Source organism: Eleutherodactylus coqui, chromosome 2 (genome assembly GCF_035609145.1).
Source record: "Eleutherodactylus coqui strain aEleCoq1 chromosome 2, aEleCoq1.hap1, whole genome shotgun sequence".
In the NCBI taxonomy this organism is placed as follows: domain Eukaryota; kingdom Metazoa; phylum Chordata; class Amphibia; order Anura; family Eleutherodactylidae; genus Eleutherodactylus; species Eleutherodactylus coqui.
The window spans coordinates 180,446,809-180,461,518 of NC_089838.1; the positions used below are offsets into that span (position 1 = coordinate 180,446,809).

At 40.8% G+C, this 14,710-nt stretch overlaps 1 protein-coding gene across 1 annotated transcript in view; it reads right to left on the bottom strand.

Annotated features, from left to right (window-relative positions):
* Window positions 1–14,710, bottom strand: part of PCLO (piccolo presynaptic cytomatrix protein) — a 163,851-nt gene that overhangs the window by 124,954 nt on the left and 24,187 nt on the right. The window contains exon 2 of the mRNA XM_066589315.1: window positions 3,490–5,665. Within this exon, the coding sequence (XP_066445412.1) occupies window positions 3,490–5,665 (2,176 nt within the window). The remainder of the gene's footprint in view (window positions 1–3,489; window positions 5,666–14,710) is intronic.

Here is a 14,710-nt window from a genome sequence, read left to right on the forward strand (position 1 = left end):
TTTTGTACCAATATTGACTGAGGTTTGTAACTGTTCATAATTCTCTCTACCTTGACTAAAGTCCCAGGTTCACCAACAGAAAAACAGCCCCAAAAACATAATGCTGCCTGTACCATGCTTTCACTATAGATATGGAGTTCTTTTGGCTATGTGCAGTGTTGGCTGTGCATCAAACATAACTTTTGGAATTATGGCTAAAACGTTCAACCTTACTCTCATCACACCATAACACGTTCTCCCACATACTTTGGCAGACTTGAAGTAGGTTTTAGCAAAACATAGCCGGGCTTGGATGTTTTTCTTTGTTAGAAAAGGGATACGTCTTGCCACCCTACCCCACAGCCCAGACATATGAAGAATACGGGAGATGGTTGTCACATGAACTTCATAACCAATCCTTGCCATAAATTCCTGCAGCTCCTTTATTGTAGCTGTAGGCCTTTACAGAGCCTCCTGGACCAATTTTCTTCTATTTTTAAGAATTTTGGAGGGATGCACAGTTCCTTGTAATGTCACTGTCTCTGCGCTGTCCTCGGCTCTGCGATAAAGTTCTTTGAGCAGCCGGGGAATTAAAATCCCCGCCTACTGAAAGAGTTGCTTCTGATCAGCTCTCGCCTGTCATTCATTCAGCAAGAGCTGCCTGTGATTGGCTGAGCACCTCAGCCAATCAGAAGCAGCTCTTTCAGCAGGAGGGGATTTTAAAGAACTTCACTGCAGAGTTGGGTACATCGCAAATAGGATGCGGCTGAGCCCCGGCAGCTGAAGAAAGGGGAGTATGTGTTTTTTAAAACTTTTTACACTAGTTTGCCTTGCTTTTCAGGGTAGAGCTTATATTTAAAGCCCTTCCCTGAAAAACAATTACGGGGTGCCAATAGCTGGATACTCTACCGCAGCTGTCATCTGTGAAAGCTGTGCTAGGGAATTCTTTATTCCCCGCGGGGATGAAGAATTCCTGTGCCGCATCTGTCACATCTGTGACAGGTGCAGAAGGAAATTCTTTATTCCCTGCGGGGATGTAGAAAACATCTGCCGCATGTGGCAGATGTGTTCTTCATCCCCGCGGGGGATACGGCAGCAGCGGAAAGGTTAGTATATATATATACACACATATATATTTTACACTAAAATGGTTGTTTTTCAGGGAGGAGCTTATTCAGCTCTTCCCTGAAAAACAATTAAGGGGCGTCGGCACACCATTGCCTTCAATGGAGCCGTCGGCAGCAGCTGTGGCTCTACTGTAGGCAATGCGCGCACCTGCATACATGCTTGTTTTTGCCCATATAGGGGTGCATACATATGTATGCACCTATGTACGCACAAACACACACTTATGTGAAGCCACCCTGATTCATCTTTTTCAGACTTTTTAAAATAACAGAAGCATAGCATTTAAACAGGGGTGTGTAGACTTTTTAAATCCACTGTACAGAGAGCCAGAAGAGGTGAGTATGGGCAATATTATTATGTTTCAGCACTAGTTAATAAAAAAATATGCTTTAAATAGCATTGATTTCAATGGAAAGAACCATTCATGTACAGCTGATTCACCTTCTCTCCATCTGGCCTTTTTCCATATGCAGCTATATGTCTGTGGTAATAAATCTTTAAACTCTTAAAGAGGCTTTCCAGATCTTAAAAATTCATGATTTATCCACAGGATACGTTATCAATAGTTGAATGGTGGTAGCAAACTGTCTGTGACCCTGGTCGATCGGCTGTTTTAGAACAGGAATCAGATACATCCATACATTGTGCAGTTGCCTGATATGGTATTGCAGGCAGACCTCCCATTCACCGCAATGGAAGCTCTGTATTTAATGCAAGGCCTGGCCTCAGCACAGTGTATGGAGGTATCCTGCTGCTTATATAGTTGAAGCAGCCTGGTGAACAGATAATCTGCCAGGGTACTGCATGGTAGACTCCCAATGATCAGTTATTGTTTACCTTATTCTGTGGATAAGTCATCAATTTATAAAAGCTGGAAAAGCCCTTTAATAATGATTAATATTGTATAATCTAAATCTTTGAAACATTCAGAAAGAATAGAATGAATTTATTTAAGTCCAGCCAGTCTGTGCACTAGAAATAAAATCTGTGCCAACTATGCGCAGGCACAATTTTCACTGTAATTCACAACCGTTTCCGATGTCAATTTTAGTAAATTTCTCGGGGCAATGGGAGGTCACCTCGCTTTTTACTAAGCTCCTCTACTTTCAAAATAGTGGCATACACGGTGCAAAAAGGTCAAAAAGTCTCAACTTTTTGTGTAAGAAAACTGGCGTAAGTCAACACATAAATTCTGCTCTATCTTTTGGTAGTTCTTATTGAGTTCTGTATTTCATGTCATTTTTAACACATCTACAAGATTACTTAAATTGATCTCCCATTTTCTTTTTAATTACCAAGTCAATTTATACTACCACTCATATTGAGCTGTAATTTTGTGCAGTTTGACTATGACAATATTTTCTTGTGAAGTCATTCATGGGTAATTTATTACAGTATTTATTTTCTTTCTTTCTCAGTATTTCATTTAATTTTTAACTTCTGATAAAATAGTATATTATTGTATAAACCAAAATACTGTTGATTAATTTCCATGCAGCATTATGTCATGCGGTCTATTTCTATACAATAATCATAAGCAATTAAAAGGTGCATGCACATATTTATTAAATAGCACACATACATTTAGTAAACATAAAAAAGCACAAAAATGAATGCACATATTTCACAAACAGTTACAAAGGAAATTTTTTTTAAATAAAAAAAAATATTTCAGATTCCAAAGCACCCACTTATGCAGTAGCTTTGTCATTTTCCTCCTTGCTGCTGCTAAAGGCTTGCTAAAGCATATTGCAAAGCAGACTGTTGCATGTGCTGACAGCAGCAAGGAGTTTAAATATCATAGTTAGTTTTCTTAATAGTCTTTGAATAAAGTATATATTAAAAATACATAATAACTATGTGAATTCTAATACAAATTTGTATGCACTGAGATCAGTAGATACATATTGAAGCGCAAGTAATAAATTTCAAATGTAAGTTATATCTCCTTTTTCTAGTGTATTCTATTCTATTCAATTTACAAATTTTAAAAAAACATACGTTTACTCATTTCCTTTTTAAGTATTTAATTATTTTTTAATATATCAGAGTGTGAAAAAGTAAGGTAAAGGAACAAATTTTCCTGTTTTCCTATAGTACATAAATTAATTTGAAACACCAGTTTAAAGTTACACATACAATGAGAATTTGGTATATGTACATGTATAAATAAGGAACAATGCGAACAAAGGGAACATGAAAACAAAACAAAACAGAACATAAATTCAAATAAATCAGAGTGGAAAGAAATTACATAAAGAAAGAACACATAATCCACAAGAGAAAAAAAAATGTTTAAAAGTCACAAAATACATTAATAGCATGCATAGAAATGAAGATTTGTATTGTGATAGTGGTAAAGAAGTCTGAATCCCTGATTACCTTCACTATCAGACATGGCATGCTGAAAGTCATCCATGATGAATGCAATGTCTCGATCATAGCCACGAGTTCTGGATTCTTCTCTCATGTGCTGTTGTACCTCAGGCAAAGAGTGACTAGATCCAAACTGATCCCTGCTGTCTGCTGATATTGGTGGCAAAGGTCCAGCTGCAGCTCTTGCCATTCCCATTGGTTGACCAACAGGACTTAATGGACTTTCTTCTTCAGAGTTCTGTGCGACTATTGGAATCCTTCCCCTACTTTGACTAATAGGAAGACTGGATGGCTTTGTTCTTCCAGAAGGTGCTGCGTGACTGAATGTTCCTTCTATTGTTTCCGGCTCATTAGCTTTCTGCCTTAAAGATGAACTAGATAAGTCTCTTTTAATCGACAAATCTAGACCATAAACAGATGATGGTCTGGACGAAGGCCGTGACCGATTACCACTTACGTAGGGTTTATCAACTTCATCCTGCATTGCAGTTCTTATATTTGTGTTAAGAGTTGACCCGAGGCTTTGAGCCAATGCAGGACCCAAAAATTTTTGTTGATCTGTAATATTTTTCCTCAAGCCATATGTAATATCATCCTGCAGTAGCCTTACTTTTGAGGATATGCTTGGAATCGAAGATGTGCTAGAAGAAAGATAGCTGGCATAGTCAGGTTCTAAATCTCTACTTTCCTGAATTGGAGAAAACTTTGACATCTTTGGGTCTATTAAACATTTTTTATGCTTAGGTTGCTTTTGATATAGTATAGCAGGTGGGAGCTGTTTTGCAGCCTGCTTTTCTAGTGTGAGTCTACTTATGCTATATTTTTCACTCTTAGGAAAGTGTCTATACAGACTATCTGAATGATAATAAGGTGAAAAGCCAGCCAAAGGGTCTAAATTCTCTGTACCTCTCCGAAATTCTTGTTTTATTTGATGTTTGAGAAGCTTTAGCTCATAAGGATCTTCCATTGAGTCTTCATCTCCTTTCCCATATGCATGTAATCTGCTGGAAGTTGAAATAGGTGCTAAAAAGTCTGTTACTTCAGGAGTTCTTCGAGATTCTACAGTTCGAAGTAGACGATCAGTTTTGGAAAGCTCTTTTTCATGTAGTCCAAATGCAGAACTAATGGAACCTGACCCTTTAGTAAGCTCTCCAATGTCATCAATAAGAACATAATTTCGAGAAGCATGATGTTCTAGATCAGCATAAAAAGAATCTGCAGATATGCTAGACATTGGACTACTTGCCATGCTACTTTTTTCATCTAAGCCTAATCGTAAGTCCAAAGTACTATATTTACTGCCAAGATGAGAAACAGAGTAGCTACTGTCAGTAGAAGCAGGGGCAATTATAAGAGGCTGGTTTCTTAGAACATCATAATGTGTAGTTATTTTAGAGTCTATGTCTAATCCACCTTGCCTTGTTTTTTGTTGCAATAATATTAACTGTGAAGGATGTTGATAAGAAGATTGTTGACTTGGTGTTGACTGTGGCTGAAGAGTAAAGGACATAGTTGGAACAGCTTGAAAAGTTGGCTGGGTTTGGTATGATGAAACTTGTTGGTGGTATAAAGGTGGTTGGTAATGTGATGGTTGAGAAAATTGTGTTGGAGCTTGAGTAAGCAAAGTAGGGGTTTGATATTGGTATTGTGTGTAAGGGCTTGTCTGAGGTGCAAATTGAGTTTCTGTCTGAGTCTGTGGTGGCAAATAAGGACTGTACTCTGTTTGTTGAGCAGTTTGCGGCCTATCTAAAACATGATGGCTTTCAATTCTAGTTGGTCTTGTATTACTAACTTCACTATCTGACATGTAATCGCGCTCTTCAGCAACACCTTGTAGGTAAGCTCTTTCTCTCTTTTCTCTTTCTTTCAATAAAGCTTCTTTTCTCCTGTTGATTCCCATTTCCAGGTACCTCAGTTTTGCATCAATTTCTTTTTCTTCCTCATCTAATTCAGCTTGTTTCTTACGCAGTTTGGAAGATTCTCTTTCAACAAGATCCAATTCTCTATCAATATCCTGAAGAATTTTAGCTCGAGCCATTGTTGTAGTCCTACAAATTCTTCTACGAGAAACAGATCCGACTGAGTTGTATGTAGACTGCAAAACATTGCCAGTTTCTTCTGGTGGAGGGTTTGGAAGTGTTCTTTTAACCTTCTTTTGAGTACTGCTTTGAATGGTTTTAGTCTATGATGTAAAAATGAATAGAAAAAGTAGCAGGTATAAGTTTATTACTTAACCCTTAATCAGTACATGCTGAATATCTAAATAATAACTATCCTCACATCAAACAACATTATTATTGAAAAAAAATATTACAATGTTCAACATTCATAAATGAAATTAAAAAATCTATTTGCTGCATAGCTAAATAGGACGTTTCTATGAAAATGTAAAGAGTAGGTTGTTAAAACATTTTGCAAAAATGCTTAGAATCATCTATTCTGTACATTTTAGGGAAAAACATGAAGTGTGGTTACTCTTTAATTGCTTTTGGCTTGTTTATTTCAAAACTATCGTAGCTTTCTTCTCCACAGCAAACGGATGATATGTATGATGGGTTGTAAAGTTTTAACCATTTTTTTTTTTGCAAAAGTATGATATTTTTAATGTCACACATTTAACAAGCCCAAAAATAGGTGTAGAGAAGTTGGGGCATATTTACATAAACCAGCATTTTATACGCTAATGTAAGAAAAGTTTACGCTGGTGTGAAGTGTGGCAAATGTGTATGCCTCTGAATATATTTGTTGCAATTTTCCCACTTCCTGTTCACCAGATCTGAGATTTGTGCCTGCTAAAAGCTAATGCAAATTTCAGCTATAATTTGTCAGTTTCTAGTGCACATTGTGCTAAATGTGATGGGCTGCAAGCAGCCACGCCCCTGAATTCTCAGCCCCACACAGTTTTTAAAAAATCGGAGGGCTGGTGTAAACCTTCAAAAAAAAATTGACACAATTCTGGCACTAGCCAGATGATAAATGTACCCCATTGACTTTATATTAAGTTTGACTGCTATGCATATAAATATCTATCTATATATAAACCGTCATGAGAAAAAACAAGTACACCCTTTTAAAATTCTATGGTTTTACGTATCAGGGCTTATTTTAAAAAACATGTGGTTTGTAGAAAGTCTTAAAATTAGGTAGATACAACCTCAGATGAACAACACATGACAAATTACACCATGTCATTATTAAGAAAAACTAGGACAAAATGCAGAAGCAGTATGCGAAAAATTAAGCGCACAACATGAATCTACAGCTTGTAGAACCACTTTTAGTAGCAATAACTTCAAAGTAATCATTTTCTGTATGACATTATCAGTCTCTCACATTGTTTAGGAGGAATTTGGGCCCTCTGCTTCATTTCATTTTAATTAGATTGAGGTCTGGACTTTGACTGGACCATTGCAACACCTTGATTCTTTTCTTTTTCAGCAATTCTGAGGCAGATTTGCTGGTGTTCTTAGGATCATTGTCCTGTTGCATTACCCAATTTCAGCCAAGCTGTAGCTTTTGGGTATATGGCCTCATATTTGACTCTAGAATACTTTGATATACAGTGGAGTTCATGGTAGACTCAATTAATACAAGGTGCTCAGGTCCTGTGGCTGCAAAACATTCCAATTAATTTCCAAATCATTACCTCTCCACCACTGTGATTGACAGTTGGTATGAGGTTTTAACAACTGTGATACTAGGCATTATGGCCAAGCATCTCCACTTTCTCTTGTCTGCCCAAAGGACATTGTCACAGATGTCATGTGGTCTGTTCAGTTGCAACTTTGAAAACTTTAGCTGTGCTGCCATGTTCTTAGAAAGAAGATGCTTTCTCCTGGCAACTATTTAAAGCAAGCATACTTGTTTAATTTTTTTCTAATTGTACTGCTATGAACTTGAACAATTAACATGTTGAGTCCTTTAGGGCTTTTTACCACGAGGACAGGCATTTCTACATGCACCCGATGGCGCCGTAAAATCTAATGTTTGCGTACCCATTCAGACAGCACAGGCCCAGTGCATATATGCCGAGGCAGCAATGCTGTTGCTTCCCCTTCCCTCCCCCCCGATGGCTCACCTCCTCTCTCCTTCCCTCTGGCTGTTTGCAATGGAAGTGGGTTCAACAGGGGTGGAGCTAAGCACCTGCCCCCTCCCTGCCCCTTGTCTGCAGTCAGAAATGGGAGAGGCAAAGCTTAGTTTAGCCCTCACCCCTCCCCCTCCCATTGCAAACAGCTGGAGTGGAGGAGAGAAGGGGGAGGGAGTTTAGCAATCACACTGCTAAACTCCCTCCCACCTCCCTTCTCCGGCCAATGTAATTGGCTCCCATAGAAGCCTATGCAGCGGCTGACATATTTTGGGCACAAAGATAGTTCCAGAACTATCTTTGCTACCTGGCATAAAAGCCGGTTATATTGCCGGCCGGATGCTTTTTTACGCCGTGGGAATATGCCTGTGTGATGTGATGCATTGGAATCCAATGCATCAGATTGTAGCATATATTGGCCGGCTGTGAAAATGGCGGCCGATATACGCTCGTGTGAATAAGCCTGTAGAGTCAGACATGTAGCTCTTGTTGTTTTTTTTGCAATTTCTCTGAGCATTGCACTGGTCTGACCTTAGGATTAATTTGCTGGGCCCTCCACTCCTAGGAAGATTGTCATCTGTCTTGAATGTTTTCCACTTGTGAATAATCTTTCTCACTGTAGAATAAGGAACTCTAAATTGCTTGTAAATGGCTTTACAACTTTTCCCAGATTGATGGGCAGCAACAATTGCTTCTCTAATCTCATTGCTGATATCTTTCCTTCTTGGAATTGTGTTAAAGACCAGCAAACCACCAAAACATGTCCCAGACCAGCAAACCACCAAAACATCTACTTTTATAGAGGTGGTCACACTTGCTGATGATCAATTTATCAAGGAAATTTGATGAGCAGTAACCTGCTGCTTCTTACCCTCTTAATTCCTATGGAAGCAGTAAGGGCATAGTTAATTTTTTCATACTACTTCTTCACTTTGACCCAGTTTTTGCTAAATAAATAACGACATAGTGTAAATTGTCATGTGTTATGCATCTGAGGCTTCATTCATATGGGCGTATATTGGTCGTGTTTTCACGGCCAGCCGATATACACCACCGATCTGATGCATTGGTTTCCAGATGGGCATGTGTTCAGATGGGTGATTTTCTGATGCGTAAAAGCGCCCAGCCGGCCAAAATAGCACATACATTGCTCATTCCGGCTGGGTGCTTTTATGCCAGCCAGGAAATATAGTTCTGGAACTATCTTTTCCTGCCAAAATACGGCCCCTGCCATAGACTCCTATGGAAGCCTATGACAGCAGCCGGAGAAGAGAGGTGGGATGGAGTTTTGAACCTCTCTGCCCCTTGCCAGCTGTCTGCAATAGAAGGGGGCAGGGCAGGGTGGGAGCTAGTGTGCTAAAGTCCTGACCCCTCCCCTTGTTGGAAGCTTCCATAGGCTGGAGCAGAGAAGGAGAGGAATTAGCTCTGCTAAACTCCCAACAGCTCCCCTTGTCATAAAACGGCAACGGGCGAAGAGGGAGTGGAAGTTTAGCACAGCTACACTCCCACCCACTCCCGGCCGACGGAATTCCGAGGCTGCGACGTATATGCGTCGCAGCTTCAGCCATTTGAACAGGCATTCAAATTGGAGTTCAAATGGGCATTCAATGGACTTGGTCATGGCTGCCTCTCATTCATGCGATTTTTGGCGACGCCGTGGCCATAACACATCCTTTCAAAAATCTTCATGCCCATGTGAAACAGCCCTGATGTTGTGTTTGCATAATTTTCCGGTGGATTTTAATGCAGATTTAGATAATTAATTGTATAGATTAACAATTGGTAATGCAGATCAGATGCATGAACAAAATGATGACAAAAATGCTTTCATGCTGAGGTTAAATAATTGCACTATCCAACTAAAGAAAATGAAAAATTATACGCAGAGGTGCTGGAAGGTTCTTGCAATTCACAATATTGTAATGTGAATAAACTATTGCTATTGTCTAATCAAAAATATTTTCTAGAGGCTAGGTCGAGAGCAGCTCGCAAACAGTGGACGTGACTAAATCCTCTGAATGCGGGAAGAGGGGCCTGTAAGCTCCCTTTTTCTGTAGCAGGGAGTAAAGCCCTACTACTGACTACACATAGTAAAGGCCAATGCAGGTCCGACCTTACTTTCTGATGTTGTTACATATAAAGATGATGACTGTCGAACACCTGTTGATAGGGGTCGCTTTCAGTTATCCCAAGTTGGGTCCCAGGACCCGTTTCCCTGTTTCACACTTTATGTTCCCACCTCGCTTGTTTTACAAGCTAAGGTCTGTTTCTCTCCCTATTAGGTCATCAGTTGAGTCCACCTCATTTTATCTCCCTACTGTTGTGTTGGGGCACATAGACTGGCAGGCGCCTAGTCTGAAGAGACCTTTAACCCATTTCTATAATCCACATTATTTATCATAATGCTTGGGAATATAATTCCCCTCAGAAAAAAGACAGGCCTTCTTACCATATATAAAACATCGCCCAGATGTCATATGCATCAAGGAGATTCATTTTTCCCAATCCTCCTCTTCTATCTATTTCCACCCATTGTACTCCAGATTCTTCACTGCCTCTGCATCTACCAAACATAGGGGAGTGTTGATGCTATTTCATAACTTTCTTCCCCTCCACATAGACTAGGTTGATGCTGATGACATAGGCCATTTTTGAATAATTGTGGGTTCATTATCATTATATAACCAACAAATGGCTTTCAGAAATGTCTATGCCCCCTCAGAAGACCCTCTATCGACATTCCTACACCTTAGCCATACACTTATCTATTTAACAACAGCTAAACTAATATAGGCAGGAGATGTTAATATCCCATTATCCCCGAGATTAGACAGAACAGCTTCTAACCCTGACAGGTTCTCTAAGACTCAGAGAAAGAGATGGTTGGACGCTATGACTTCCATTTCAATAGCTACTTGTTGGAGAGAAACACATGGTTCCATGAGAGGGTACATATACTACTCCCCAACAGCCCATCTTTATTCTCGGCTGGACTATATACTAATCTCCACCACCCTTCTACCATCCTTAGCCCAAATTACACATATACCCTGCTCCTGGTCAGACCACAATATGGTGCTTGCTTCTATTATCTGGTCACCAGCAACTTATCAAAAACCAAGACTTGATTTATAACACCTTCCTAGACTATTATAAAACACTGTATAAGGCCTTAGTCACACGGGCGTTTTTTGCCGCGATTTGCGAATCACATCCGCAAATCGCGTGACCGGGGCCGAAAAATCACCCGAAAAATCTGCTCCTAGCCACGTTTCAATAGAAACGGGCCGGAGCTGTCCAGCGCATTGAATTCAATAGAGCCGGCAATACAGCCGGCTCCATTGAAAGCATTGGGCTGCAGGCAATCTCATGATGAATTTTTGGGAAGGGCTTAAAAATATAAGCCCTTGCCAGAAATTCATCCAGAAATGTGTAAAAACAAACAAAAAATATATACTCACGTGGTCCCAGTGGACGGAGTTCAGCGCGGCCGGCCGGCAGTTCTCCTGAACTGCTATGAGTAGTATTCAGCAGCCGGGGATTTAAAATCCCCGCCTGCTGAATGAGCTGCCTCTGATTGGTCACAGCCTCACCAATCAGAGGCAGCTCTCACTCACACCCATTCATGAATTCATGAATGGGTGAGTGAGTGCTGCCTCTGATTGACTCAGCGCAGGGACCAATCAGAGGCAGCACTCACTCACCCATTCATGAATTCATGAATGGGTGTGAGTTAGAGCTGCCTCTGATTGGTGAGGCTGTGACCAATCAGAGGCAGCTCATTCAGCAGGCGGGGATTTTAAATCCCCGGCTGCTGAATACTACCCAGAGCAGTTCAGGAGAACTGCCGGCTGGCTGCGGCTGAACTCCGTCTGCAGGGACCAGGGAGTATTTTTTTTTTTTGTTTTTACACATTTCTGGATGAATTTCCGGGAAGGGCTTATATTTTTAAGCCCTTCCCGAAAATTCATTGTGCGATCGCCGGCAGCCCATTGCTTTCAATGGAGCCGGCTGTATTGCCGGCTCCATTGAATTCAATGGGCAAACATCATTCTTCTCTGCCACAGCTGTTACAGCTGTGGCAGAGGAGAATGATTTGTCTACTATATGTTCTCAATGGGGTCAGCGCTGCTGCCGCTGGCCCCATTGAGCGCATATAGAGAAGAGAACAGGAATCGCAGATCGCAGATAGGTGCGATCTGCGATTTCTGTTCTATAATTTATCGGACGAGCGCATAAAAAGCGCTCATGTGTCTGATACCATTGCAAAGCAATGGTTTTATAAAATCGCCGGACGCATGCGCAAATCGCGCGAAAAAACGCCCGTCTGACTGAGCCCTAAGACCCAGGACAGGAATAGCCCCCACCCCACCCCAGAAACTACATTTCTGGGATCACTAAAGCTACCTTGTCTTTTTAGATTCTGAGAGATCTTTTGAACGTGGATGTTTCAGAAGAAGAAATTACTGAAACGATTAAAAAACTCAAACTAGGAAAGGCCCCTGGATCAGACGGTTTCACTGCGCTATGCTATAAAAAATTCAAGGATATTTTAGTCCATCCCCTGAAAGAAATTTTCCAGGGTTTCCTCAAGGGGGGTATTTGCCTCCGAGGGAATTTGTGGATTCTCAATATATGATAATTCCTAAAGAAAAAAAGACCATTTGTCTCCTAAAAACTACAGATCCATATCATTACTTAACTTAGACTATAGGAGCTTCACATCTATACTGTCAATGCACCTGAATTGCCTGCTCCCAGACCTGGTCCATAGGGATCAGGTGGGATTTATACCCACAAGACAACATCCGTAAGGTCCTAAATATTATAAATCCCGTCTCCAAAGCTAATACTCAGAAGACCCTGCTGGCATTAGACTTGGAGTAAGCTTTTGATACACTGTCATGGAACTACCTATTCTGGGTCTTGAGATGCTTTGGGATACAGGAGCCATTTCTCTCCACTGTCTTGCCTCTCTACTCCACACCCTCCACGCTTCTTAAGCCACCCACTACAAGGGCAACTCCTATCCGAATTGGTAGAGGGACTAGACAGGAATGCCCCCTGTCCCCGGTTTTATTTGCCCTGCCTATCAAGCCACTGGCTGAGGCCATCCGTACCAGCCCAAACACAAAGGGAGTAGGGGTGGGAGATGGAGAGTTTATGGTAAGCCATTTCACGGATGACCTCTTGCTGACCCTATCCCAACCCTTAATGTCTTTGACAAATTTGATGTTCATATTGGACTCCTGGGCAGCCATCTCGGGCTTATGGATAAACACTGACTAATTAGAGATATCTTTTATCAATACCCCAGAAGACTTAAAAAAACTGGTCATTCTTAACTTCCAATTTCAGTACCGACAACACTATATAACATATATAGGTATTAACTTGACCACTTTGATACATTCCCTATACAAGTGGAACTACCCTCCCCTACCTTAGAATTTAACTTCAGACCTACTGAAAGGAGAAAACTCCTTTTGTCATGGGTGGGTAGAATTAATACAGTTAAAATGGTCACTTTCCTGCAGATACTATACTTTTTTAGATGCTTACCAATACCGGCCCCTCAATCCACTCTTCACAATTTCCAGGGCATAGTTTTAAATGTTATTTGGGCCAATAAACGCACCAGAATTAAACACACGGTAATGTATTACCACAGGAGGTTGGGAGGCCTCTCGGTACCCAACTTAATTAAATATTACAAATCAGCGCAACTAGCCCAATGGGCAATCTGTCTAGGTATGACAAGTAACCCGCTTTGAGTCAAAGTGCAAAAAATACACATAAATCCACACACTATACCATTTGTAACTTTACCCATGAAGCCTATACCCCCAGGACTGTTCCAGATGAGTTCTCTCTCATATTACTCTCTCCTGCTGTGGAGAAGTACTAGGTTTAAGTATAGCCTATTCTCTAAAATCTCCCCAATGCTCCCTATAATCCCTAACCCACAGTTCCCACCGAGTATGGAACTTTCCAGTTTTACATAGTGGTGACAAAATCAACTAACCATACTATGTTATTTTTTCGATATGTCTAAACTTCACACAATACAACAATTCTATGCCATATTCAAACCCCCCATACAGGAGTTCCTACAGATCAATCAAGTGTTTCATTTTATTCACTCTTTACCCCTGCCCGTCTTACTTCCCAGAGAGGTGCACTCTCTTATATTTACAGTATGCTAAACCAACCCACGAGGAGTTGGGGATAGAGATGACACCAGAAAGATGGCAACACTGCTGCACAATGTTATCTAAAGGTAGCCATCAGGTTTCCTTTATGGAAACCTCAATTAAGATTCTACATAGAACGTACTTCGTTCCACAAAGGGTACACCACCTATTCCCATCAACATCCATGCTATGTTTTCGTGGTTGCCAAGAAATGGGGAGCATGTCCCACACCTTGTCGTTATGCCCAGTAGTGGACAGGCTGTGGACACAGGTCAGTAGCCTACTAAACCCCATGTGTGTGGTCCAATACTAAAGTCTCTTTCGGTCTTCCTACTAGGAGATCGCCCACCACGTATTAGGTTCAGAGTTCATAAATGTATACAGTGTATTTGTATGGCCACAAGAATCCACATTGCCTCCAGATGGAAATCCACTAATCTTTCTTTTCAAGAGGTCATTAATAGGATATCTTTAGTTATGCTGTACAAAAAAATTCATGCAATCAGAACAGATTCTTTGGCCAATTTTATGAATGTTTGGCAACCGTGGATTGATTACCTGGAAGCCCCGGGCTATACTATGATATCTCAACTACCTAACCTGCCCACCATTTACTAGCTATGATTACCAACTACAATAACTATGGAGAACAAATGCGGATTCTTGACGAACCCGTTATGCATTTTTTGTTACCCCCCCCCCTCCCTCTTACTCATTTTGCTATTTGAATGAAGTGTTATATTGAACTTTATAGTTTTCAAATTTGCAATATTTAGCCCCCTGTGTGGGAAATTAAGCCATTTTCACGGCTGGCCGATATACGCTACATTAGGAGAGCTAAAACTTGTGAACAGGTGCACAAATTAAGCACTTGTGCGCCTGTTCAGATGGCATGGGTCCCGATACATATACGCCGAGACTACCATGCTGTTGCCCCTTTTCCCTCCCT